The sequence below is a fragment of the Eublepharis macularius genome, chromosome 9 (genome assembly GCF_028583425.1).
Source record: "Eublepharis macularius isolate TG4126 chromosome 9, MPM_Emac_v1.0, whole genome shotgun sequence".
Taxonomy (NCBI): Eukaryota; Metazoa; Chordata; class Lepidosauria; order Squamata; family Eublepharidae; genus Eublepharis; species Eublepharis macularius.
Window position 1 is genome coordinate 94434562 of NC_072798.1, and position 27838 is coordinate 94462399.

The window sequence follows — 27838 nt, forward strand, 5'->3', positions numbered from 1 at the left end:
CCATTTTTCAATTCCTTCAGTCAAGATTTCTGTCAAGTCTTTTGAAAAAAATAGATGCTACTTCTAATATATTGCATATCCCTCAATGGGGATGTACTGTATTGGGCCAGTGAAAATCAGGTGAAATCTGCCAGGTGTACCAGGTGCATTATAACATGTCTCTCTTGCTGTATTTTGGGCATATGACCACCATCCAACATGCTCAAGTCCATTGAAATCAACAGGCCTAAACCATGCCTGTTTTAATGAACTACCTGTGTGGTGAATTTTGGTCATTCCACTTTAAGGAAGCCTAGAAATCCACCAATAACTTCAGGAGAACTTGGGATGAGGGAGGGTTGGGAGACAGATCAGGGGAAGAGCTCAAAGAGGTGGCTTTACAGTACGTTGGCAGGTACTTCCAAACTTTAGAAATGGAACTCTATAAGTGACAGAATTACTTTTAAATTCAACAAATGCTTCCATAAAAGCTTCCTAGGAAAGAGCCTACTACTTCCTTGAAGGATTTACGACAAGAGGATTTAATAGGCAAACCAAGGTATTCCTTGCCCTAGCCTGTTATTTCCCCCTAGATATGAATGGGTTTGTTTTGAAATATGCTAAAACTATTTTTTTTTAAATGTACAAACTTCACCCACACAATCTATTCCCGATAGCGTACTCCAGTTGGCTTGCTTCTTCATGCCTTTTCCATTTTCTGGGTTTTCCGTACTTCCGTCACAGCACTTACGTGCCTATATGCCTAACAGCAACAAGCATACATCTTATGGCCTGCTTTTGAAAACGTAACCACAAAACGTCCAGTTTTAAGCCAGTCTTGCTAATTTTCTTTGCCAGGCTGCATGCTGGAAACACACACTCTTCCAAACTTCTCTCCTGTATACATTAATTTTCATGGGAGTCTATATGGCAAGGAAATGGGAAACAGTCCTGTGTTGATATTTCAACGGCCAACAGCATTTCCTGTGCAACTGTCTACTCTGACAGTTAATCACATCCAGGCAACGATCTTTCCAAGAAGAGATTGATTTCTTGGGCTCTGTCTGAATTCAGAAAGGAGAGACATGTCACACAAATAGGATTTTTTTTAAAAAGGCTTGATTTTTTTTCCTGTTCCCCCATCAAGCACTGTTGCAACATATTGCACATTTTTTTTTTTATAAAAATGTCTTCTGCTTCAGGCAGAAAGAAAGCAAATCAGTTTGTGCTGAAGGTGCTAATGCAGAGCGTCGTCTGTCATGAGAGGTACATGGTTGTTTAAGTGACCGTCTTGATGTGTGACCTATTAAAGAAAAATCAAAATGAAAGAGAAATCACCATCTACATTTCTTTTTAAAAGATTTTTTTTTATTTTAATGAAAATATTAAAATCCTATCCATGTGAAACAGAAAAAGATGAACTGATGATTTGTGGATTTGATTTATAAGAAGATAGATTTGGGGAAATTTAAACAAAATTTAAACATTTAAAATTTAAACAATTTAAATTTGGGAAAATTTAAAGTGAGAGATATATAGAAATGGTTAAATACTTACATTAGTAAGACTACAAGCATACTGTTTATAATAATGTTGCATGAGCCATAGAGAAAACTGAAAATGGTTCAATATAGACATCTTTTCTTTTCCTTTGTTTTTCTTCACCATCTACATTTCTGTTTGGTTTTACATCACTAATTTCCTACCATTGACCGTATCCTTCTGCATGAGAATCTTTATGAGGCAGGACACACAGAAGGGCTTAAGCTCCAGCTAGAAGGACCATCTCAACTAGCAGGGAGGAAGCAGACCTCTCTTTGCCCAGACCCCAGAGAGCCCCTGCCGGCCAGAGGCGACCCTTGTTTTTCAACATGTGGGTCAGGACCCTCAGGTGGGTCAAAGAGCAGGGATGTGAGACATTAAAGTTTAAACAACAAGGAATTCTTTAACATTTATATACTGCTGTAAACATTTTCCAAATGATGGAACACTGGCAAAAGGTTTCCTGTGCGTTCTCGGATTGTCGGAACATGTGCTTTCAAATGCTGGCCTTACTGTTGAATGTGCATGCACAAGATGGACATCGGAGAATGTTACCAAAAATGTTCTCAACAGAAATCAGTAGCAGACCTGACGATATATAAGAATATGTATGATTTGAGTCCAGTAGTGCCTTAAAGACCAACAGGATTTTTAGACAGCCAGTTTGGTCTAGTGGTTAAGAGCGGCAGGATTCTAATCCGGAGAGCCAGGTCTGATGCCCCACTCCTCTGCTTGAAGCCAGCTGGGTGGCCTTGGCTCAGTCACAGAGCTCTCTCAGCCCCACCCACCTCACAGGGTGATTGTTATTGTGGGGATAATAATCACATACGTTGTAAACTGCTCTGAGTGGGTATTAAGTCATCCTGAAGGGCGGTATATAAACCGAATGTTGTTGTTGTTGTTATTAGAGTATAAGTTTTTGGGAGTCAAAGCTCCCTTTGTCAGATTTGCTTCGACTCTTGAAAGCTTATACCCCAGAAATTTTCTTGGCCTTTGAGATCTGACAAGATCAGAGTTGCCTGGGCTATCCTCTGGGCAGGGCTGAAAACCACTGGAGAAGACAATACTAAGCCAATAATACTGGACCAACAGTGAGCCCGCCTTCCAAGATCCATCAAGCACCTAACTGTCTATTAAGAAGCTTCTCAGTCCTTTCCATAAATGGGCAATATTTAGTTGTGCAGATTTTGGCATCCGGACTCAACAAGAGATTTACAACTGGCTTCAAGGGTGTGCAGATTGCCCTGTAAGAATTGTTCCGATGTGTCGATCTGGCACAGGAATGGAGCGGGGGGAGCTTCCAAACCGGAACGCCGGAGATGGCCTCGCATTAGAGGATGACCAGACTGGACGGTACATTAGAACTGCTAGCTTTTTATCTCCTTCCCATGGCTACTGCTATTACCTGCCTTGCGGCCCTATTTTCGAATAAACTCATTGTTCTCTAGGCTTCTCTTTCCACTTGGTCCAGCCAAACAACCAGAGTTCATTTAAAATCTGGAATCTTGAAAGCAGGAGAATGCTAACCAACCAAGCACATGGAAGTAACTGAAGCATCTGATTGTCCTTCGTGCACTTCATTGCCACTCTAGGCTCACGCTATTTAAGGAAAATGTGGACCATGTTCCCACTGAAATTTTTCAACAGAGAAGGAGCCCTTCGTGTTAAGATCCACTTTCTTAACTTTCTCCGCAATACGCAACCCACAAAAAACCAAGATGGTTCCTGGCCCTCTTTTGAATTCTGCCGGTGGAAAAGGGGGCGGCGTAATTTCACGGATCCCCCCCCCTTCTCGCTGCAGACTCCTTCCTTGCGCTGGTGTCATTCCTGAAGAGCCTGATGTCTCGGGGGGGGGGGCACAATTTCAGGGCCCCTGGCAAACTGCCGTGGGAGGGAGGAGGCAGGGAACCCTCCTGCTTACACTGGGTAAGATCCGCCCGTTATCTTTCAACATGAACAGATATTAAACAGAATACACTTACAGATGTAGATTTAGATGAGCCTAATTTGAAGCGACAGCAGACGATTTCCACAATGAATCTTCCAATGCTATGTAAAATTCCTGCAATGTGAGAACAGGGTGATTGTTTGAAAAAAAACAACAGCATTAACTCTCAGTTCAAAAAATTGAGATAGTTACATATTTATTCTCGATAGAGCTTTGTAATCATAGGACAGAGATCCTTTCCACACCTTATACAGAGGCAAACTAAACAGTATACGTTCAACCTGGAATAAAAACCTATCCCAATTTACCAATGAGTATAATTGTATTTATGACCTTTTTAGCCCGCCTTTCTCCCATGAAGAACTCAGGGTGATCAACAATGATAGCTATAACAACAACATTTGTTTTATATACCATCCTTCAGTATAACTTAACGCCCACTCAGAGCAGTTTACAAAGTATGCCATTATCATCCCCACAACAACAATCACCCTGTGAGGTGGGTGGGCAGAGAGAGCTCCAAGAGAGCTGTGACTGACCCAAGGTCTCCCAGCTGGCTTCAAGCAAAGGAGTGGGGCATCAAACCCGGTTCTCCAGATTAGAATCCCGTGCTCTTAACCACTACACCAAACTGGCTCCCACACTGGCTAAACACACAATGCAAACTCACACGATTTAAAAACAAATTATAAACCAGTCGTTGCCAGAAAATAGACAAAAAAAATCCAACTAAATGTCTGAATGATGGATGTGTCATATTCACACTCTACATTTTCAAGTGTAACAACAACAACAACAAGTGTGCTTATATATAGCCCTTCTTGACAGATTAGTGCCCAGCCCACTCCCAGCAGACAGCTGACTAAGCACTATGCTACAGCAACTTAATACATTTGGGTATACATCTCTAAAGCTGACAAGAGCGTGTCAAGTGGCCCTTAGAAAGTCCTCAAGCTCTTCCATGGTCGGGGAGGATTTGACTTCCCCCCCATTAGATGGTAACCACAATGCTAGGAAATAGAAACATGTTGTCCAACCCCAAGGACAAGAAATGAAAAGTAAAACCCCAGGCTCTGCGTGTGAATGCTTTTTTTGCTCAAACGTCTTGCTTAGCAGAAATCTCTCTTGCTCATGTCATGGAAGACAGGCAGATCAAAGAGCAAAAAGAGGAAAGAGGGCTGTTGCACTAGACCTTTTATATACTCTAAAGAAGGTAAAAGGCGGGCCTGTCTTCTGTGTGCTGATAATGCATCCACAAGTGGAAGCCCACATATCAGGCAACTGCTGCACCCCCGGATCAATGAACCTCCACTTAGTAAGCAATGCGCTAAAACCACTACCTCACAGACACAGAACTCCACTGCTCAAGCCTCTCAATTTTATATAGTGTCTGCAATACACAGAGTGATCCAAGAAAAGACAGACTGCTGCTCCAATGAGACCACAGTCTAAGGGCTCTACAAAGGCACGAGCCAAGGAAGAGGCATGAACAACCAGGATCTCTGGGTTACACACGAACATCTCACCGATGGCATGGGCATCCTTGCAAAGGCCTACGGGGATACGTCTGAGGTTCTATTTTATTCTTAGTTGCTTTGGCTTGAATGGAAAAAAAAATATGTGGGATATGAGCTGACCCTTGATGCCTTGGTTAAGAGCTTAGAGGATATAGTGGATCCACCATTACTGTTGGATAAGCAAGTTAATGCAGCTCCAAAAAAACCCCATTTTCTTCAAATTGTGTTTAGCCTGGAAGATGGCCTCCTCGACCGTGACTCAGCTGATCTAGGCCTCTGGATCCACACCTCAGTAAAATCAAGACTAGACTACTCTAATATATTCTACATGGTCCTGCCCTTGAAGTCAACCTGCAGACCCTGCCTGAGAGGTCAGGACGGCTTCCACACATTTCCGTCATTCCGCAAACCATGTAAAACAGAATAGCTCAGGAGAACATTGTTATAAAAGTATTATAATGGAATATATTATTATAATGGAATGATTCAGGAAGATGTTTTAATAAAGGGAATGGGACTACCTTACATAATACCATTTTTTGCCCTGCGTAACGTATCATGTCTAATACTTTATGCTTTGCTTCAGAGTTCTGTCATTCTAGTGCTATCACATGCTTATTAGATGTTTCATCTTGTTGACTGCATTGAATTATACAATCCACCTCTTATCTCAGTGACTAAGACTCTCTCTACACGAGACATCTGACATGTGAAGAACATGTGTCGGGAGATGCAATGTTAGCTGGGAAGGGTAGTTTAAAAAGACTGAGCCAACGGCAGGGCAAAGGCTCTGCTATACACTGGAGCTGTATGAAGGGGCTGTGACACCAGAAGGGAAACTTCAGTCCATTAGAACCTCTCCAGGTCCAAGCCCGGCTCTGGAAGGCAGCTCCAGCCCATGACCATTCCTCACTGCCCTCTGGCTGTGATCCCACACAGTTTTAGACTGGAGAGGTGAAATTGACAGAGTCTTCCAGGAGGTAAAGATGAAATTAACAAACCCTCCAAGGAACCATCTTCGCCTGTCTTTTTAAACTACAGTTCCCAGCTAACATTGCATCTCCCTACACCTGACGAACATACATCAAGGCATCTCGTGTAGAGAGACTCTCAGGCAGACTATAAATATAAAACCATCTTCTCTGCCTTTCTTTAGTATGCAACTTGTTTTACTTCCATATTTCTGTTGCTCCGGCACCTGCTTAGGTGGCAGCATCATCTAATCTATTACCTGTAGTAGAGAAGATTCCTCCGATGATACCGCAAAGTCTCACCAAGAACTGCCAGAAGGGCATGTGCTCTTCCGTCACGGTCACCATCAGTGAACTGATGTCGTATTTCATGAAAATCCCTGACACTCCGTGGCTGCCGGCTGCATGGTTGATCACCCTCTCCTAGAGAGAAACAGGCAGAAAGGAGAAATCAGACACAATCTTGTGACATGGGATCAAACACAATCAAAAGTAAGGGTTTCGAATTGGAAAACTCCATCTTCTTAGGAATGGTTAAAGAGAGAGTGGAATACATTACTGGTGATAAACATCTGTGTGTGATAAGGTTTAACAAAAGGGAAAATACAAATCTATTCATCAAAAACTGGTACACTTTTTTGGAACTGAATATTCAGCAAAAATGTGTTTGAAGTATTTTTTAGCATTATATTTTGTCATGTGATTGATCTTAAAGTCACTTTAGATGTTTATTTTGCGGGTCTGCCCAAGTTTATATGGTAGGAGGGTCTGTGTAAATAATTGCCAGTGTGTAACATTTTAAATTGTGTGGGAGGTATATGGGGATTTCTGCTCGCCCCTCAGGGGATGAGATGTTTGGAAGGACATGGTGTCAGGCTCTGCCAGTGAGAGCCCCCAGTTACTTCCCTGCAGACACTTCAAGAGTCCAGTTAAAGTTTCTTTATTAGAGATCCATCAGTATCAGGGCACTCAGACAGCTACATTGGCAGAAGTGATGTAAGGGAGAAAAGCAATGCTAGTTACAGGCAGGGCTTTTTTTCTGGGAAAAGAGGTGGTGGAACTCAGTGGGTTGCCCTCGGAGAAGATGGTCACATGGCTGGTGGCCCCGCCCCCTGATCTCCAGACAGAGCGGAGTTGAGATTGCCCTCCGCACCGGAGCAATCTAAACTCCCCTCTGTCTGGAGATCAGGGGGCGGGGCCACTAGTCATGTGACCATTTTCAAGAGGTTCCGGAACTCTGTTCCCCCGTGTTCCCCCTGAAAAAAAGCCCTGGTTACAGGGTGAAGTTCCCGCCCTGGGATCAGGACTGTTTAGGTGAGCAGGCCATAGAAGGAGGGGGGGGTGGATAGAGAAGGATGAGCTCGTTACTTGTCTCTGGGAGTTATGGCTCAGGCTGGCATCTTAAGGACGCTTTCCGATGCCAGCCAAGAAAGTGAAAGCAACCACCTGCGAGATAAGCAGCTCGCAGCTACACAGTCAGACAGTTACACAGATAGTTTATACGTTCTCAAAGGCCCAGACTACAATACGAAATATGCAAGCATAGATGGCAGATAAGCAGGGCGCATCTGACACACGGACCCACATGGGTTTAAGGATGTCTGTTTTTTACCCTATTAGGGAAATGCTGAACATTCTACCCTTCTACTGGCACAGCCTCGGCAGGAAGATACAGAAAACTCCAGAGATATTCTAGGAAAGAGGAACTGGGAACAGAAAATGATTGACAGGGAGAGGGAAAGGAACAAAGCTGTGCAGCCTATGGAGCAAGGAGATCAAACACACAAAAACATCCACATGGAAATGATACACAGAGCATGATATAAGAAAACTCAAGCATGGAAACATCCAAGTTTGGAACGGTAAACTATTTTCTCTCTACCCTGCTCTTTTCTTTTGGTTTGTAATACAAAACAAAAATGGGGGTGGGTGGGTGGGTGGGTAGGGTGGCGGAAAACAGCGAGTTGACAGGCCATCCTCCGGGAGTCCTTGACTGCAGCCTTACCCTTTCTGTCACTGAGAACTGATGAGTTTCTGACGAAATTTTAGAAGTATGAAGTTTTGTTGGCACAACTGTGATGAAGTACTGGAACATGTGGTTGTCTGAAGACAAAAGAAAAAGGTGGTAATTAAATCAAGACTGAACAAAAAGAGGCAGCTGGATGGCAAGTTGATAGATTTGGCACATCTGGCGGTTCCAAAAGCGTTAGTTCCCTCCCGGGGAAGAAAAATGCGGAACATGATATAATTTCCCTGAAGCTGGTCAACAAGACGCAGCCCTACTTATCTATGAACTAGAAGTGACGGGGCTTCCATTCTGTATGCTCAAGAGCAGGGCGCACCCAATGACCTCGGCAGAAGGAGAGAAGCAGAAGCTGCTCTCAAGGCCACGTCTTTTGGTGGCTTCACAGCTTTGTATTTTCAACAACGTCCTTAAAATCTGCAGTGTTCGCAGCAACATTTGCTATATACTTAAAACCACAACACGTCTGCAAGTTGAGAGGGACAGGGAAGGACAGTTCTGCCCGCTGCATCCTCTTGGCTGAGGGTTTGCTTTCCCCTTTCTGTTGCAGGTATAAAACTTAGGTGCGGCCGGAGGCGCCAAACCTTTGGGTGCCAGGCGGAGAGCAAGAGCCAAAGGACTTTTGCCCTTTGGCTCTAGGCCCATGGTTCACAAATCCAGTACAAGAAAAATGTGTTGTTTGGGTCAGTTTATTTACATTTTTATAAATAAAATGTATACATTTTAGACCCCCACCTTGATAACCCAGGCCAGCCTGATCACATCAGCTACTGGAAGCTAAGCAGGGCTGGCCCTGGCTAGAACTTGGATGGGAGACCACCAAGGAAGTCCAGGGGGGCTATACATGGGCAGGCAACGGCGAACTACCTCTTGCCTTGAAAACTCTGTGAGGTTGCCATATATAAAGCTATTTTGGGGGTTTTTTGGGACAAAAGCAAAGTACCGATATTTTAGTGGCATCTGCTTGTTTTTTAGCAGCTTGTTCTAATGGCTTTGTTTTTAAATATGTAATAATAAAGAATTGCTTTCTGAATTGGTCAGATCTTAGCAAAAGGCTGTGATGCTTTATGTAAAGCTGCACATAGTACAGCGTGGTCTAGAGCCCCCCAACAGACATCAGACCTACTCTCACTGACAAGTGCTGCCGCAAAGCACCAATCGGGGAGCTGCAGTTAGAGGCACCTGTATAAAAGAGGAAGAGATCAGCCATAGGGGTAGTCAGGGAATGTCTGCGAGGCTGAACGTTTGCCCCGAGTGGTGGAGAATTGAGCCAGGCAGCTCAGGTTTGTTTCTCTTGTGACACCCTTTAGCTAGAAAGCAGCAAGAAAGGAGGAAGAACTCTAAAGACCGCCAAAGAGCATCCCTGGGGATAACAGCGAGTGCTGCTGTGGGCACAGAGGTATAAGGAAATGTCCTTTGGTTGCCACACAAGACCAAGGTGGAGCTGGCCAGTGAGGAGGTAAGCGCACCCTCCTTGGATGGGGTGGGGCTTGAGCACCCGGCAGACTTTCCACCCAAAGCCAGAGCGGGGCCTGTGAGCCTGGCGGGGAGGCACACTGCAGGTCATTTATGGGGCAGGGCTGGAAGAAGACCTTCTGCAAAAATGAAGCAGGCAGGCCTGGAGATATTCGTAACACATTTGAAAAATGCACACACACCCCATGCTAGAACAAACTGAATGTGCACTTCCACTTACAACACGTGAGACACTTGCCTCCTCTCTAGCGGGAAATACTTACAATCTGATGCAATCTTTTCTGTACCATCTAAAGGATTAATAATGCCTGGGATCAGCTCTCCAAAAGACAAATGATCTATCCTATGGGAGAAGTTGTATGCTGAAAGACAAAACATGGGGGGAAAGTCACAGAATTAATGCTAGGTGTAGTCAAGACAGCTATAGTTCCGTCACAACGTAAGGACACAAATCAGGAGTTGCACAGTGCAATTCTAAGCAGAATTAGACCCTTATAAACACACTGACTTCAATGGACTTAGAAGGGTAGAACTGATCAAGTTTGCATTGGTACTTTACTAAACCAACAGAGTTTTAATAGTTCATTACAAGCCAGCAAGATTTCTGTTATTAGCTGTACTTTTAAAAGAAGTTCAGAAATGTGTGCAAAATAGTAAAGAGTTCAGTAGCATTTTTAAGACTAACCAACTTATGCTACAATAAAGTTGGTTAGTCTTAAAGGTGCTATTGGACTCTTTACTATTTTGCGACTACAGACTAACATGGCTAACTCCTCTGGATCTATGACAAGAAATGTGTTCAGTCTCTAACGAAGGAAGAAGTGCCAGTTTGAGAGCCAGTTTGGTGTAGTGGTTAAGTGTGTGGGACTCTAATCCGGAGAACTGAGTTTGATTCCCCACTCCTCCTCTTGAAGCCAGCTGGGTGACCTTGGGTCAGTCACAGCTCTCTCAGAGCTCTCTCAGCCCCACCCACCTCACAGGGTGATTGTCGAGAGGAGAATAATAGGCTTTGTAACCTGCTCTGAGTGTGACATGAAGTGGTCCTGAAAGGCAGTATATAAATCAAATGTTGTTGTGGTGTTGTTGCGCCTGTGAAAATGTTGGTCTTTATAGAATGGGTTGTGTACTCTCAAAGGTCTACTGCCCTTCTTAGAACACTCGAATAATTGGATAAAACTGCACTATCATGCTTCATAATGTTTTATGGCACAGTTCAGACCTACAACTGAAAACCAGGATTAGGAAATAGGTACCTGTAGCCCCAGTGTATGCTACAGGCCCTTTTGTGGAAAGGGGATTAATTATCCTAAATAAGGCTCTCTCTGTGGTAGCATCTCAGGTTCAACATAAAATTCCGTAGCCACCAGGAAAAACCTTAAATATGCACTAGCATTTTGTTGCTTATGTATCTTGGTCTTTGCCTCTTGTCCTTGCTGCTTAAACAATTGCAGCTAAGGTTGTTGTGGGTTTTCCGGGCTGTATTGCCATGGTCTTGGCATTGTAGTTCCTGACGTTTCGCCAGCAGCTCTGGCTGGCATCTTCAGAGGTGTAGCACCAAAAGACAGGGATCTCTCAGTGTCACAGTGTGGAAAAGATGTTGGCAGGTCATTTATATCTACTCAGGAGGGGTGGGGTTGAGCTGAGTCCTCCTGTAAGAGTTTCCCAGGGTGTGGAATGCTAATGGCGGGAGGCTTCACTGTATCCAGAGGAGGTTCTTTAGCATATGGATTGGTGCTTGCAATATGCAAAAGAACCTCCTCCGGATACAGTGAAGCCTCCCACCATTAGCATTCCACACCCTGGGAAACTCTTACAGGATGACTCAGCTCAACCCCACCCCTCCTGAGTAGATATAAATGACCTGCCAACATCTTTTCCACACTGGACACTGAGAGATCTCTGTCTTTTGGTGCTACACCTCTGAAGATGCCAGCCACAGCTGCTGGCGAAACGTCAGGAACTACAATGCCAAGACCACGGCAATACAGCCCGGAAAACCCACAACAACCATTGTTCTCCGGCCGTGAAAGCCTTCGACAATACAACTGCAGCTAAATTGTCTTAATTAATGTTATGGACTGCTTGCTGAATTCTTTGAATATGATTTCATGCTGTTGTAGCTTCCAATGTTGGTTTTACTGATGTTTATTGTTTTTTATTGGTTTGCATGCACTAGTGTATATATTTACTTCTTAGTTTTCTTATAAGACATTTTTGGACATTTGGACAGTTTTGGGAGAAGTGGCTTACAAACGCTGTGAGAGCCAGTTTGACAACAGAGCCATTTTGGCGTAGTGGTTAAGAGTGCCGGGACTCTAATCTGGAGAGCCGGGTTTGATTCCCCACTCTTCCACCTGAAGCCAGCTGGGTGACCTTGAGTCAGTCACAGCTCTTTCAGAGCTCTCTCAGCCCCACCCACCTCACAGGGTGATTGTGGTGAGGAGAATAATAATGCACTTTGTAAACCACCTTGAGTGGGCGTTAAGTTGCCCTGAATGGCGGTATATAAATCAAATGTTGTTGTTGTTGTTATTATTATTAAATAACTGAAAGCTTTCCCATACTTTTTCTCATGTTCTCCTCAATTTTAGTGTCGAACATGATCAGTGTCAAAAACGGGTTTAGGAGCACATTAGTTTCATTTTGACCTGCCATTCTTAACACCAAAACTTAACAAAGGGGGCCAGAGAGAAAGCACAAGGGAAAGAGGATTATGACCCCACCACTCAACTCCAAAACACTAGCTTTGGTTGTAGGTCTCTGAATGTGAGGTATTCTTTTTGCACGCAACACTGAGAGCACTTCAACGGAGTGCAACATTTCTTGCTACTATTAATAAGCCCAGAAGAGCTCATTGCTAACAATGTCTCTTTGCAAGATAACAAGGAAGGCTTACAGTCATGGCTCACAAGGGCTGCCAAATGTGCGTGGCCTCTCGGATGGGGAATTGCTCTGAGGAGAAGAGGGAGAGAACAGAGTTTCAGAACCAAAGAATGCTGTGAAATAGACAGTTTACAAATTTTCAGAGCAGACAGCCAGTTTCAAGACAACGATTCTTTGCAATACCACTTCCCCTCTTTCAAAAATGCTTACAGCTGCGCATCAGAACAGAGAGATTCAACTCCTCAACATATACAAGCTGCCATTCAGATGACCACGGGGCCTGGTCTAGAACCCAGAATGCAAGCCAGAACGGCTCTCTGGCGTCACTCTGTAATATAAATGCAGCCATTTTAAGGGGGCTCCATACGGGTTAGGGCACGTGGCTTGCTTCCGGGCAGGCGCTGACGTGGAGGATCTTTTTGGAGAACAATTTTAAAAAATGCAGGGAAGGGAAGGAGGAGGGGGAATTCAACTGCAGAGGCAGGAAAGACGCCCGTTTTTAATTTTAGTCTTAATTCGGGGGGGGGGGGAATCCCCAAGGTCATTTTTAAAAATCTAAAACACGGTTATGAAATAGGCAGAACAAATAAAAGGTTGATAAAACAAGACAGGAGAGATAAGCACCTCACTTCGGAAGAGAGTGTCCAGTGAGATGGCTGCCAGGTGGGGACAAGCTTGTAAAAAATTATTATGTTCCCAGAGAAATACAAAAGAAAACAGGAGATGCAAAAGCAAGAACAGGGAAAACGACGACTGTGAACGGGGCCGGAATGCCTCTCTCGTATCCCAACTAGAACGGAATTGTGCTAGCATGACAGAAGACCATTCAGTTCTACCACGCTGCACACCCCAGAGAGCCCTGACCCTGGGGGAGAACGGGGCGGTCAGGGCAGCTGTCCTACAGGGGGCAGCAGGACAGTTGCAAGGCAGAGGGAACAGCAAGGCTGGCCTTGCCAGGGAAGCTAAGGAAGAGACAGGGGGACTGACAGCCAGCACTAGTTCTCTGTAGAGTAAAGGTTTCCTTTGATGTAGAGGAAACCTTGGGAGAAAGTGTCTCCCCAGGAGTAAGCTAATGGTGGCAGAAACTGGGAACAGCCAGGAGAAGGGGGATAAAAGGAGAAGGGGGAAAGGGGGTGGCGAGAAGTAGCTGACTGGCATGGGCGGGTAACTAGGAAGGAGAGTAACCCGCAAGTTCTGGGGCCCCCCAAAATGGGAGAAATTACAAGCTTGCTGAGACCTGGGAGGTAAATATTCCTGCCCAGGAATAGAATTCAGCAGGCAGCCCATCCTGGGACGCGGGTCAACCACCTCAAGGCTTAACCCTCCAAGAAGGTGCAGCAGCTTGAAGATGTGACTAAAGGACCTTAGGAAAACCCATGTCAGAAGCCAGCCTGGAGCCTGTAGTCACAAAGCCAGTTGTGGAGATCACTGGAGAATGGGCCTCATGGTTGCAGCAGGCCTAACAAGGATATGAGTTGGTTGTTACAGGTAAGAGAGGAATTAAACTGACATCTCTGCAATTCCCTGTTGTTGGTTCATCTGTGCCGAAGTAGTTGGATGATGGAATACTTCTAGGGATGCCTGGCCTCCAGCTGATTGCTGCCATTGCAGCAGCAAAGGGAGAAGAATAAAAATAAAAACACTGCCAGGAACAACCTGGAAGTGACGATGGGTAACTCTAGGAATCACTGGAAACTCTGTGGTTTTACCACAGAGCTTTCAGCAATTCATAAAGCTACCCATTGTCACTTTCATGTTGTACCCAGAAGTGACTTACTGACATCAGTGACAGCATAGGCTCCCCTACATCTTTGCCCCACTCAACCCTTCTGCTGGTTGCCAAACACGGAGACCCTAGATTCCCCAGCAGGTGAATGGCACCAGGGCCTTTTCTCCCGCTTACAAAATAGAGTTATTCTCTGTGCAGACAAAAAATCAGTCTGGTGTAATATAAATAAATTGTGTTGTTGATGCAGTTAAAAACGTGTTGGTCTAGTTAAAGATCATCAGTTTCTCTTAAGTGAAAGCTGAGTCTGTGAATACCTAGATAAGCAGTCGCTCAAAGAAGAGAGATCAAGTCAGATGCCAAGAATGGTATACCTAAAACATTGATGAGAAACGGGGGGTTGGTTTGTAACAATTTCCAGTAAACAAAATGAACATACTTGCCCACAGTTATGTGAAAGTTTCCTGCCACTTTATTAACATACAGGTGCCCGTGAATTCTGCAAGCATCTGGCGGCTGCAACGAGTTGTCTTCTCTGTTTGAAGAAAGGAACAGGCTATAGTTATGGAGGGCGGCCTTCTGTGCGAACAGCCCCAGAAAGCAAACATTTAATGTTTTGTATCCTAAGAAGAAATGTATTACCATTGTCTACTTCAGCCTACAGATGCTCATCAAAGAAGTAAAAGAAGCTGCAAGATTAATTGCAGAAATATGAAGAATGAAAGTTTTTCCCTAACTGGGACAGCTTTAGGTTTTACAATTCCTGCCCAATGTCTAAAAACAGGGTTTGGCTCTGAGGAGGACCCTGGGGCTGATGTAAAGGGTAAAGAATACAAACTTTTCTTTTTTCCTCACACAGAGGATTATTAGCCTGACCCTCCTCGTCAGACTCTAAACTTCAACCTCACCAACAATTCTGTCAGCACCAATTGTTATCTTTTCACAGGCTGTATGCAGAGAGGGGGGAGCAGCCTGTCAACCATTCTCCCTTCAGGCAGTATTTTAACTCTTTCCCTTCCACTCTCTGGGTGCTGCACTTGGTAAACCTTTCATTTAAAAGCACATTCCGTCATAAGCCTCAACATTTGGGCTGGGATATAAAACAAAAATGTGTGTGTGTGTTAAAGTGTGGGACAAAAAGACCTTTAAATTATACCCAGAGACTCAGTACCAGAGGCTACCCGTCCACAGCAAACAATCTTGACCGTTTTGGAGGGAAAATCTGCCTCACAGTGGGGGCTTCTGTCAGAAGCAGCCCTTTCCAATTTCAATGGAACTTGTCTTGAAGGAAATGCGACTTCGGAAAAAAGTCTACAGGCTCTTATATAAGTCATCTGTGGTCAAAAATAAAGCCCTTCCCTCCCTAATCACCAGCGAGTGACAGGAGACCAGATGAATGGCTGTTTTCAAGCCTTACGTAAGTGGCTTCAAACCACAGCCTGAACACATTTAAATCACAGTGGCACATGTTTCCAAATAAGCTTGCTTACGCCCACTAAAAGATTAATGTTATTTATTTTAAATTAAATGCTCAAAGCAAAAGGATAATATAAACAATTCCATAGCGAGAGAAAGCAGCCACTTACCTGGGTGGTAAGGCTGTGGAAGCGCTTTTGAAAGCGCTTTTGAATATTACATCTTGAAGCGAGTGTTCTTCCTGTAGTTTGCTTTGAATTATATGCAGCATCCTACAATTTGAATAGGTAACCAAGAAACGGTTCAGTTCTTCCTTTGCTAGCAGAACACAGACAGGATACAACTGTTCACTATCTAACCATTCACTCCGTGCAACAAAGGCCAGAGAAAAGCCGCACAACCGTTTCCAAAGAAGCAGCTTCCTAAAACTAGACTCTGGTGAATGACTACAAGTAGGAAAGAGTCCAGTAGCACCTTTAAGACGAACCAACTTTATTGTAGCATAAGCTTTCAAGAATCACAGTTCTCTTCGTCAGATGCATGGAAGGCAAGAAGAAACTGGTCAGATATATAGGTGGAGAGGGGAGTAACCGACTTCCTTAACAGAAGCAAACTGATCTCCATATCAGAAGCTACTGTTTGCATCTACTCCGCCCTCCCCTCTCCACCTATATATCTGACCAGTTTCTTCTTGCCCTCCATGCATCTGACGAAAAGAACTGTGATTCTCAAAAGCTTATGCTACAATAAAGTTGGTTAGTCTTAAAGTGCTACTGGACTCTTTTTGATTTGCTACTACAGACTAACACGGCTAACTCCTCTGCATCTACAAGTAGGAAGAAGCTCAACTTCAGATGGAATAAAAGTCAAGACTCTTTGCAAACTCTGCTTCACCCACTGTTAACAGAACCCCCCCCCTTTCTGATTTTTGCTTGCTAGGCCAAATGAGACTCAATAAAGTCTGCCATTCAACTCCAAACGTGAGAAGGCTTGACTGTGGAGAACATGGTGCATATTTAAAAGCAAAGATTTATTTAGTTACTTCATTTATATATTGCCTTTCTCCCCAAATGAGGTTCACAGTGGCTTACATCTTTCTCCTCTCCTTCACTGTATCTTCACGACAACCCTGGGAGGTAGGTTAGGCTAAGTATGTGTGACTGGCCCAAGGTCACCCAGAAAGCTTCCATGATAGAGCAGGGATTCACACCTGGTTCTCCCAGATCCTATTCTGATAGTAGCACCTTTAAGACTAACCAACATTACTGTCGCATAAGCTTTTGAGAACCACAGCTCTCTACGTCAGACGCATCTGACGAAGAGAGCTGTGGTTCTCAAAAGCTTATGCATCTGACGAAGAGAGCTGTGGTTCTCGAAGGCTTATGCATCTGACAAAAAGAGCTGTGGTTCTTGAAGGCTTATGCATCTGACAAAGAGAGCTGTGGTTCTAGAAAGCTTATGCATCTGACAAAGAGAGCTGTGGTTCTCGAAGGCTTATGCATCTGACAAAGAGAGCTGTGGTTCTAGAAAGCTTATGCATCTGACAAAGAGAGCTGTGGTTCTAGAAAGCTTATGCATCTGACGAACAGAGCTGTGGTTCTCGAAAGCTTATGCATGTGACAAAGAGAGCTGTGGTTCTAGAAAGCTTATGCATGTGACAAAGAGAGCTGTGGTTCTAGAAAGCTTATGCATCTGACAAAGAGAGCTGTGGTTCTATGTGTCTGATGAAGAGAGCTGTGGTTCTAGAACGTTTATGCTACAATAAAGTTGGTTAGTCTTAAAGGTGCTACTGGAATCTTGACTATTTTGCAACTACAGACTAACACGGCTAACCCCTCTGGATCTATCCTGGCAATATGACCACTACACCATGCTGGCTCTCATCAATCTATAAATGAATCCATGAGGAAAAAATGGATTGGGACCTATGAGCTCATTCCACGAGTGTGGAGATCTTCCGCTGAAGTAAGGAGACAGAAGGGGTATGTTCTGTCAGTAGAAGTTTGAACTCCTAGTGGAATCAGTTCCTAGGATCTGAACTAATGTACATTTGTACCACAAGGAATAGTTCATAGAGCATCAAAAACAAAACGCCCAACACATACAATCCACCCCTGTGGTAGTTACTCAGCACTGACTAGTGATCGCTCAAAACGGCGGAGGGCTCCGTGCAATACAGCTCTTCACTTAATTTCATAGTTTTAACCAACGCCACTTAGCAGCAGCCAACTTTCTCCTCTCCTCTCTCATTGGATACACAGAACTGTTCTTTGATTATTACCTTTGCCACTCTTTTTGCAAGGGGCTGAGTTCAAATATTACCTGCAACATAGGAAGAAGGTAAAATGTCAAGCCTAAACACGTTTTCTTTCATGTCTGCCCCTCCCACCCACCCTCAGGCTCACGTTGGCACAGGCGGCATCATTCCAGGCCTAGACAAGCACCTCTACTACCACTAACAGTGCAATCCTAAGCAGAGTTACTCCAGTCTAAGCCCATTGATTTTAATGGGCTTAGACTGGAGTGACTCTTCTTAAGATTGCACTGTAACAGTGGGTTATTTTGCAGACTGAATGCAAATTCAAAAGTGCTTTCACTGCTCTGGTGTATGCAAGTCTGTAGCTCAAAACAGATGGCAGCTGCTAATTAAGCTGTACTTCACAGTTGCCGTCCAATTTTTTTAAAAATGTGGGGAAAGAAGCAGATCACTCACTCCCTGAGCCTTGCCGCCTGGTTCTATGCTAGGCCACTGGTTTCTTTTCAACAGGGAGTGCACATGAAAAAATACTCAAGTCCCACTCAATTGGGAAATAATTTAGCATCTCAAAATGAAGATGAGAAGCTCTGTGCCACTGATTTGCCAATATCCCAAGAAAAAGGGATTTGATGCATCTTCACGAGCCTCCAAGCTATGCATGGCCAGCAATCCACGCTGGTTGCTGCTGCAAAGGTGCCTGTGGTCTTTTCCTTCAGTGGCAACCTCTGTCCTTTCAGGACCACATCAACATGAGGCTGTGAGAAGAACATGAACGCTGCAGCTGTACTAAAATGACAGCAGATGTGCTGCCCCAAAAGGACGCACTGCTTTCTTCCTTCAAGCCCCTATCCTCCAGTCTAAGAGATTCAGCCAAACGTTTCTTGGTGGACACAGAATTCCCAATCTCATGTTTGCCACTGCAAATGTATGACCGGAACCCCGATCCCTACACCAAGCAACTTGTGCTGCTTTGGGGACACACACACACACACACAGCAAGCTGGAGGCACTTGGGAACTCTGCATTTCTCATTGCACCAACCGGAAATTAACCTAAGCCCAGGGCTTATTTTCAGCAGGAACGCAGTAGAACAGAGTTCCGGAACCTCTTGAAAATGGTCACATGGCTGGTGGCCCCGCCCCCTGATCTCCAGACAGAGGGGAGTTGAGATGGCCCTCCACGCCAGCGGCGCAGAGGGCAATCTAAACTCCCCTCTGTCTGGTGATCAGGAGGCGGGGTCACCAGCCATGTGACCATTTTTGCAAAGGCGATTTAAACTTTAAAAAACTCCCCCCTTGTTCCAGCTGACCCAAAGTGACATCATCGTGCTGTGCTGAGTTCCACCACCTCTTTTCCCAGAAAAAGCCCTGCCTAAGCCTGTCTAACTTCATTTGCTTCCTTTAATTCTTTACTAACTTTCTCCAATCTTAAATTTTTTAACAAAATTTTTAACAAAGGGGCCACCAATGCACTGGCTATGGCATGCACCATCTTTTCATCTGGGAAAAATCCATTTGCCAGCAAGTTGAGAATGGCAGTGCCTCTCCTTCCTGTATTCCTAACAGGAGACTCTTGGAAAGCTGTGCCATGTTTCTGAGCGTTTCTGGAGTTCACCTCAAAGCTGGGAAGGGGACTGGCTCCTGCCCCCCCCCAACAAGATTCCACCTGCCCTCGGCTGGGGAGGGATGAGATTATGAGGCAAATTCAATTTGGCTGGTTATCAGGGTCAGCCGTTATCTGTGATCCACAGGACTTTTGCTTAAGTACACTGATGTAAATCTGTATTGTTTTGCCTCTGTCAACACACTGCCTGCTCCCAGGGCTTTTGGTCCAGGCTCAGGGAAGGATGATGCAACATCCCTTCGGTGGAGTGCAAAACGACACAATGGATAACAGCATCTTTCATAAACAAAGAAGGGCAAACTTACTGGTTCGTAAACTAATCCATCCGCAGAGGCTACCATTGTTTCTGCCAAATCCAGCACGTCAGCCCCGATGTCTGTTTCCAAATCGAAAGATTGAAAGGTAAGACAGAGACGGGTAAGGACAGGCCCGTAAAACTGCTATCTACGGCTCTTTTCCCACAAGATGCGGAAGGAAGCAATCCATTTCTTTTTAAATGGATTCCAATTTGTCACAGCAACCTTGAGCTGCCCCGTGAATGAAATGGGCTGCAAAACACAGACTTCAAACCAGCCAAGTGCTAAATGCCAAAGGCAGGGCAGACACAGAGCAACAGACTGTTTCCTAATGAGTTCTTTGAAACTGTCACAGTTCCTTAAAAGACAACAACATATTGGGCTGAATCCTGCAGACCTGTTGCGCTACCTGTGGTGCTGTCCGCCAGCAGTGGCAGGCTCCTTGCACTGTAGAATTCGTAATGCTGGCGTAGCTATAAAAACAGGTGCTTGTCTGCTGAGTATGCTCACTTACAATGAGACGCAACTAAATACGAAAGCCTGCGACTAAGTATGACATTCTACAACAGCACTTATGAGGACCAAATTCCACTCTAAGGTCACAAGAAAGCTTTTTATCAAAAAAATGTCATTCTTTTAGTGCACTTGGCTTTAGTGTACTTGACTCCAGTTTGCATTATACATACAAAAAAATTGGTGGGTTACAAGGTCCCCCCCCCCCCCGTTTTTTTACTTCAAAAGATTTTTTAAAAACTTACAAGCAATAAGGAGAATCACCCCAAACCGAATTTATCTAAGGTCACTGTGCCTGTTTCAAGACTCATAATTTTCCCAGACCCCCCCCCCCCCGGCAAGAGTTTAATGAAGAACAGTGGTAAACAAGAGTTTATATGCGAGAAAAAGCAGGGGAATAACATTTAACTATAATTTGTCAATGAAGTTGTAAGCTTGCACTCAGACGCACCCATGTAATAATGTGTTTAATGTACAAAGGGGGAATCACAATTTCTTCCCTGCCACCAAAAAAAAAGATAGTATGAAGTTCTATAACATAGTAACATTCAATTTGTATACTGCCCTTCAGGACAATTTAATGCCCACTCAGGGTGGTTTACAAAGTGTGTTATTATTATCCCCACAACAATCACCCTGTGAGGTGGGTGGGGCTGAGAGAGCTCTGAGAAAGCTGTGACTGACCCAAGGTCACCCAGCTGGCTTCAAGTGGAGGAGTGGGGTGGGGGACCAAACCCAGTTCTTCAGATTAGAGTCCCGCTGCTCTTAACCACTACGCCAAACTGGCTCTCGCTTGCCACAGCCAATAAACCACATTAGCTATTCTTCTAATCACTCAAATTAAGTGGGCCATTTTTCAATTGTTTCAAATTAAGAGAGAAGCACTCTCAGAACAACAGATCTAAAACATCCAGGAAGGGCATGTTGTAGGGCCATACGACAATTTCACAGTGAAATGGAGGGATCACTTTTCTTTAAATCTCCTTGCCAGTGGAAAGACGCCAACATGCTAGGGAGAAGACAGGGCTAAAACACTTCCTCCCTGATGGGAAAGCTTGTTGTGTGGAGGGATGTTTCGATGACTGGGCCCTTTTGAATAAGTAACCCAGCTTGAATTCTGGAGTGTATTTAGCCACAAGGAAAACTAGGCTGTCTTTCCATGATGGTGCAAATTAGATCCATACACTACCCTTGACTTCTGCCATAAATGGCTCTGTGGGGGGTTCTTTCCCTCTCTTCAATAACATGCACGGCCATCTACCCCGTGTCATCACGTCACTGTTTTGCATTTTCTTGCCTTTGTTTCACATCACATCCTACTGCTAGCCAGGTGATACACAATGCTGTGATGTCACAAGTTGGGGTAAATTATCCTATTTTATTTATTTAGAATACTTATATTCGGCCTTTCCACCCAATGGCTGTTCAAGGCAACCTAAGAGGAACCTGACATGTACGCCATTCCATTTTCAATGGTGACCTACTGTTGTGTGTTATGCGTAGCTCCATCACATGAACTGACTGACTGCGTTACACCTCTCTAAAGCCTACTGGCTTTAACAGACACACAGTGCAATCCTATGCTGAATTACTCCAGTCGAAGCCCATTGATTGACTGATGGGCTTAGACTGGAATAGCTGGATAGAATTGCACTTTTAGAAAGGTGTAGGATTGCACAGTCAGAATGACAAAACAGGAATTTCAAGCTAAAAAAGAATACTTACATTGACACTTCATTGCGACGGTAATATCTATATTGATTCTTAATTTACTAGAAAATAAACAAGGAAAACATATTACAAGTCAGTTTCACAGTAGCTTCGTATAACTGTGTAGAAAGGTTTGAACTGCAAATGCTTCAGAGGTACTAAAATTTGGAGGTGGAAGCGTCAGAAATGCCGATTTATAGTGCAGTCCTAAGCACTGCCCAATTTACTAAATATGGGTGACAGTCACTGGCTGATTCCGCACACGTTGGATAATGCACTTCTAATCCTCTTTAAAGATCATTTGGAACTGAATTTTTCGAGTGTGAAACAAAAAATCCACTTCCAAACGATAGCAAAAGTGCATTGAAAGTGCATTAGCCAACATGTGCGAAATCAGCCACTGACAATCCCTTTGAAGCCTTACAGTAGAATTTCACTATCAAAGAACAGTCTAGCCAAATTCCCTAATGCACATTCTTCTAGGCTTGAATGAAAGATGTTCAACCTTTCTTAATTTTTTACACAGACCAGAAAAGAGAACCCGAGTGTATGATATTGCCAACGATACAGGAAATGCAAGAACTTAAGTAGCATGAGTACAAATCCAAAATTGGTAGATGCTCAGAGATTCAGCAGTATCCGAGAAATCCTATGTTTTGTCAGAGACACTATGAAAGGCAGTGAATGTAAGCAGGGCATCACATGCAGAAAACCGTCCTAGGCTACGATTCTATGACTAGAGCCCTGAAAGTGCAGCAAATAGCTCCGGTTGGCGTAAACACAATTTTCTATCTTCTCCTCCAAAGATATCCCCAAACTAGCTAGTTAAATCCCAAGTCAACAATGTTCTGCTTGATGCTTTATAACTAATCTCTAGACAATGTGTATAGATGCTAAGCACAGCTCAATGCCAAGCGCTTTCCCTGGAGGCCAATTAATGCTAGCTTGTTCTTGCCCAAAGCCTTAAAATTAGGCTACCTGAACGTGGAGCAGCTTAATTTGCCTCATCTCTGCTTCCGTTCCCCCTTGAAGAGGAAGCGAAAGAAGGAACCACCTTTGCATTTCTAATTTAAGGAAAGCTACAAATATACATCCTTCACCAGGCCTGAAGGTATTTGTAAACAAAACAGATTTAAGACGCTGGCTGAAGAACTAACGGTGCGATTTTAAGCACGTGCGCTCATCAGAGAGTCCCCATTGAGTTTAATGGGACTTATTCTGAGCAAACGTGCTTCAGATTGGGAGCACATCAGCACGCTGGGTAACTTGTTGAAGTGTTCAAGGGCATGGTGACAGGAGCGCAGAGCCTCAGACGACTCTGCAAATAAGAATACTGGGATCAAGCTCATCCACACAGCGGCAGAAAGAGGAGCTTCAGCAAGCCAGGAAATTTGCAGCACTCCTTTGGAAGAACGGCCTCACCAAATTTAATTGCTGAAGCATAACAACAAATTACAAGAGACTCGTTTTTTACCCAGGGACTGTTTTCGGAGGGGGCACAGCAGTTTATTGCCGCTACTTTATTAGACTGCTGTGAACATCCCCCAATTATCTCCATGACTCCAAAGCAAAGAGCCAAAACACACACAACAGCGATTACTTTCCGAAGTGTTAAAAGCATGTCGGCTTCCGACTGTGAGGCGGGATGTTCACAATTCCCCAAAGCAAACGCACAGCAGGCAAGCACAAGGAACAGGCACAAAAAAGCACACGGAGCCAAATGAAAAAACACAACGAAGCCTCCCCACTTAGGAGGTATAAGATTGGTGGGCCTTTAACTATGGTTAAGAGGCTGGGAACAAGCCACGGGATAGCAAGCCCCTTTCCTCTCCAAGCAAAAATTCCCACACACACACACACACACACACACACACACGCCAGCTTTAACCATGGTTAAAATTACATTTGCACCCACATCTACCCTGATTCACAATATCCCAAGTTATCACCAGCTTAAGCTTGGCTTTGGACTGTGGTGGAAGAGCAGGAGGAATTCTCACTGCAGAGGAGAATCACAGGCAGCCCTTTCCTAATCCCTTTGGGGAGGAGTTCTATTAGCCCCCCAGTCTTAGCGGCCAAACTAGAGATAGGTGGCAACAGCTAGAACGAGCAGTTCCAAGGTGCTTGAGTTCAAAGGTGGCATATATGAAAGATCGATGTATACATTGACGAGGAGCATGCACGCATAAAGGTGGATCTCACATGGCTTCTACAGATCTCACAGAGACCTTGGCCGTTTTCACACAGCTTTAAAATAGCACAATACTCACGCCGGCTTCTTCCCACGATTTTTATGCCCTCCGTTTACAAATTGGAGGCAGGCAGCCATGAAAGTGCCATCATCGTGGATAGTGTCAAAAATCACACAAGGAAGCCGGCAGCCTTTTGCGAGTATCACACTACTTTAAATGTCCTTGCAAGAGTTCCGTAACTGACATGGGCACCAGTCCCCAAACACAGGCTGATTCTGCACACGTTGGATAATGCACTTTCAATGCACTTTATCAATCCTTCGAGGTGGATTTTTTGTTCCGCACACAAAAAAATCCGTTCCAAATGATCTATAAAGAGGATTGGAAGTGCATTATCCAACGTGTGCGGAATCACTCACAGGCGTAATTGTAGCACTGGAAGTCATCACATCAGTTACTTAATCCATACGGTTGCTTGCTGTTTGTGTTACTGGAGCAAGGAAAGAGCTTCCAGGTCACCAGGGTAACGGATTAATTTGCCCTAAGGAAACCATCAAGCCCTCTTAAACAACTTGGCCCTGGATTCTACCATCCTCTGCTGCTTCCTATGGCACAGGTAAGTCTATTTCTTTTCCCTCGTTCATCTTCTCCCATGAGACAGTTGATCATTTTGTTTTGCAGTCTCTCAAGCACCTGGTTGCTGCTGCTCCTTAAGGTATCACCGATTAAAAACACAATTGAAACAACCGTCTCAAGGCAAGCAAAGAGAGAGAGAGAGAGAGAGAGAGAGAGAGAGAGAGAGAGCGCAATGCAACAGGCAAGCAACAAGTTTGAAAAGCAAGTTAGAGAGAGAAAAATTACCTAGTAAAATCTTTATCTACTTCATATTCATATTTCATCCAGGTGTCTTGATACACCATAAACTCCATGATGGTTAACAAAGCCATAGTAGTAAACGCGATTATAGAAACTGAGACATCCAAAGGAAAAAAGGGGAGGGGGGAGAAGAACACATTTTTAAAAATGGTATCAGTTTGCTGAATTCACAAGACAGAAAAAAGATAACTGAGCACACTTCATACGTAAAACTCTGCACATACAATTACGTCCCTCCATTTTAGAACCTTTTCTGAAGAGGCACTCTACCGCAGGGATATGCCACAGAGGCCTGGGTTCAAAACCCTGATCAACTGTGGTGCTTACTCTATAATCTTCAGGCCAACGTATCTCACAAAGGTAAACCATTAGAAAATGTAAGACCATTGTTTTCCAGTTCTATAATCCTAGTTCCATTGCATTGTTTATTGAATGTTTTACATTGTCTGCTGGAATTATTTTTAACATTTTGTAATCCGCCTTGCGTCTCAGTGAGAAAGGCACGTCGTAAATGAAGTAAACAAAAATAAAAAAGGGTGGCTGTGAAGATAACATAAGGTGTGATGTCAAGCAACCTCAGCTCCTTGGGGGACAGGTGGGAGAAAATGGAGTAAAGATGTTTTGTAAATAGGCGCAATTATCCCAGCACGGGAGCATCCAAGGCTGCATCACTGAAAGGTACTAAGGGGTTTTCACCCCCAGCCAAGTCCCCTGAGGCAAGTCTCCTCTCCCCTTCCTGACCTACCTAGTTACGTCTGAACAAGTATCGAGCTAGATTTGGGGTTCATGTGAGTGCCTCCCCCCAAACTGAAGTCACTGCCATTGGCTCTGCAAAAGCTAAGCCCTAGATGACACTGTTGTGCCCTGCACAATAGGAACCCATGCGCCAGCTGTGATCCTCACAACCACCACCACTGATCCCCCCTTCCTTCCGGGTGGGTTTCACACGCACACACTGCAGGCTTGCAAGGCTTCTCAGTCACTGCCCTAATCCTGACTGAAAATAGCCTAAATGAAAAAGCTCAAAAGATAAAATGTTCAGTATTGCCGTGAAGGAAGGCACTGTCCGGGGTCTGAGCCCCAGCCCCCAGACTTGACAAGAGGGAACAGCAGGGGACAAAAGGGTGGCAGCAACTCCACCCCCCAAGCCGGCAACCAGGGCCAGAACCTACCTACTCCAGGGGGAAGGGGCAAAAGGCCAGGACCTCAGAGGGGTGGAGGGGGCAAGGAGAGACCAGCCAGCCCTACCTTCCAGGGGGAAGAGAGGGGGCTAAGCAGGCTGGAGGGAAAGGGCCATAGCAGGGGGAAGGTGGGTCCAGCAGCAGCAGCAGCCCAAGCAGAGCCCTTACCTGGCCGGGAGAGGACGCCGCCGCTGCAGCCCAGAGCCACACCATGGCTAGAAGACAGCAGCCTGGCTCAGGAGTTGCTAGAAGCCAAGCCTCTCCAGGGAGGGCTGCCACAGGCATTCTGGGGGAGGGGATGGGTAACCCCGCCCAGCATTGCTGAGCAGGCAGCGCAGAAGCTAGCTAAGGCAGCTCCTCGTGAGCAAGGCCAGGCAAGCTCAGTAGCTCAGAGGCTGGCTAAGGCAGCTCCTCGTGAGCAGGGCCAGGCAAGCTCAGTAACTCAGAGGCTGGCTGGGGCAGCTCCTCGTGAGCAAGGCCAGGCAAGCCCAATAGCACAGAGGCTGGCTGGGGCAGCTCCTCGTGAGCAAGGCCAAGGAGCCCTCAGCTGGGGATGGCTCACACTCAACCCCACCCTGCCAGCAAGGCAAAAGAGCCCAGGAGGGATTAGTGGTTGGAGGAAAACACCTGGAGGAATGCACAGCTGGGCCCAGTCAGGAGAGGGAACAAGCCTGGAAGGAGGGCGGGGTGGAGAAAGGAAACCCTATAAAGGGTGGTTGGGAAGAGCTCTGGGGTGGTGGGTTTGAGTAGGAGCGATGGAGCAGAGAGAAGCCAAGGAAAAGGCAAGAAGGAGAGTGGAGGCTTGAAGGAGAGTCTTGGGAGGAAGAGATGGTGGAAGATGCAGGGGGCAGGCAGGCCAGGTTGAGCAGGCCAGCGAGTGGACTGAGAGGGAGTCTGGGTGAGGTATACCGCCCCTCCTTCCACAGAGCAGGGTCCTGCAGAATCCCTGGCCCCCCTGTGACGTCAGGGGCAGACTGCCCAGTGCCACGCCCAGCGGCAGCTGCGGCAAGCCCTGACAGGCACCAATGGCCTTCCTTTGGTTTTGCATATGGGGGCCCTTTGGCTGACCTGGCCGCTGGGGTTGGTCTGCTTTTACTCTTTCGGGCTGCTGGGATTTGGGGCTGGCTTTCCTGTTTGTTGTGGTCATATTTTCTAGCCCTTGCGATGTCAAATCACAGATGGGGACCTGCTTTCAGGGGAGCTGTGAACCACCCAGAGCTATGTGGAAAGAGGATATAAATATTGGTAAAAAACCCAGAAAAGTACAACATTGGAGGTTCTATATTGGAAAGCCCGCCCAGAGAAAAGCATTAGGAACACCTGGGGGGGGGGGGAGCAAGGGCTCTGGTGCCTGGCTCATGCAGCAAAAGCAGAAGGCCAACCTGTCCCCGGAGTGCAACAGCCCTGGGCTGTACTGCCAAGGGAGATCTTTGTGTGCCCAATTACAGGTTTCTTTTGAAAAGCAAATCCTCTGCTTCCTCTTTGCCCCTGAACAAGCAAAGTATCCACATGAAAGAACCCGATGCAGACTAAAGGCCTATCCTCAAGCACAACATGTTCAGTTCAGATCTTCTGAAGCCAATCTTTTCATAAGTGGTGCGATCATGTACGCAAGCCAAAATAGAAGATGCAAATAGATATCCGAGGCTACAAAATCCCACACATGAACCCAGCTAGATTTACTTCCCAGTAACCAGCCACAGACTCAA

The 27838-nt window shown here is 45.2% G+C and overlaps 1 protein-coding gene across 2 annotated transcripts in view; it reads right to left on the bottom strand.

Moving 5' to 3' along the window:
* Window positions 1-505: 505 nt before the first annotated feature.
* The window catches only part of ERGIC2 (ERGIC and golgi 2), a 40352-nt gene continuing 13019 nt past the window's right edge, over window positions 506-27838 (bottom strand). For both annotated transcript variants that reach the window (XM_054989222.1, XM_054989223.1), the window contains 12 exons: window positions 24934-25042; window positions 21896-21942; window positions 19667-19737; window positions 17763-17803; window positions 15652-15753; window positions 14505-14600; window positions 12353-12408; window positions 9720-9818; window positions 7963-8060; window positions 6218-6380; window positions 3504-3583; window positions 506-1282 (listed from right to left, as the gene is read on the bottom strand). In XM_054989222.1, coding sequence (XP_054845197.1) covers window positions 1217-1282; window positions 3504-3583; window positions 6218-6380; window positions 7963-8060; window positions 9720-9818; window positions 12353-12408; window positions 14505-14600; window positions 15652-15753; window positions 17763-17803; window positions 19667-19737; window positions 21896-21942; window positions 24934-25042 — 1028 coding nt within the window. In that variant the 3' untranslated portion in view covers window positions 506-1216. The remainder of the gene's footprint in view (window positions 1283-3503; window positions 3584-6217; window positions 6381-7962; window positions 8061-9719; window positions 9819-12352; window positions 12409-14504; window positions 14601-15651; window positions 15754-17762; window positions 17804-19666; window positions 19738-21895; window positions 21943-24933; window positions 25043-27838) is intronic.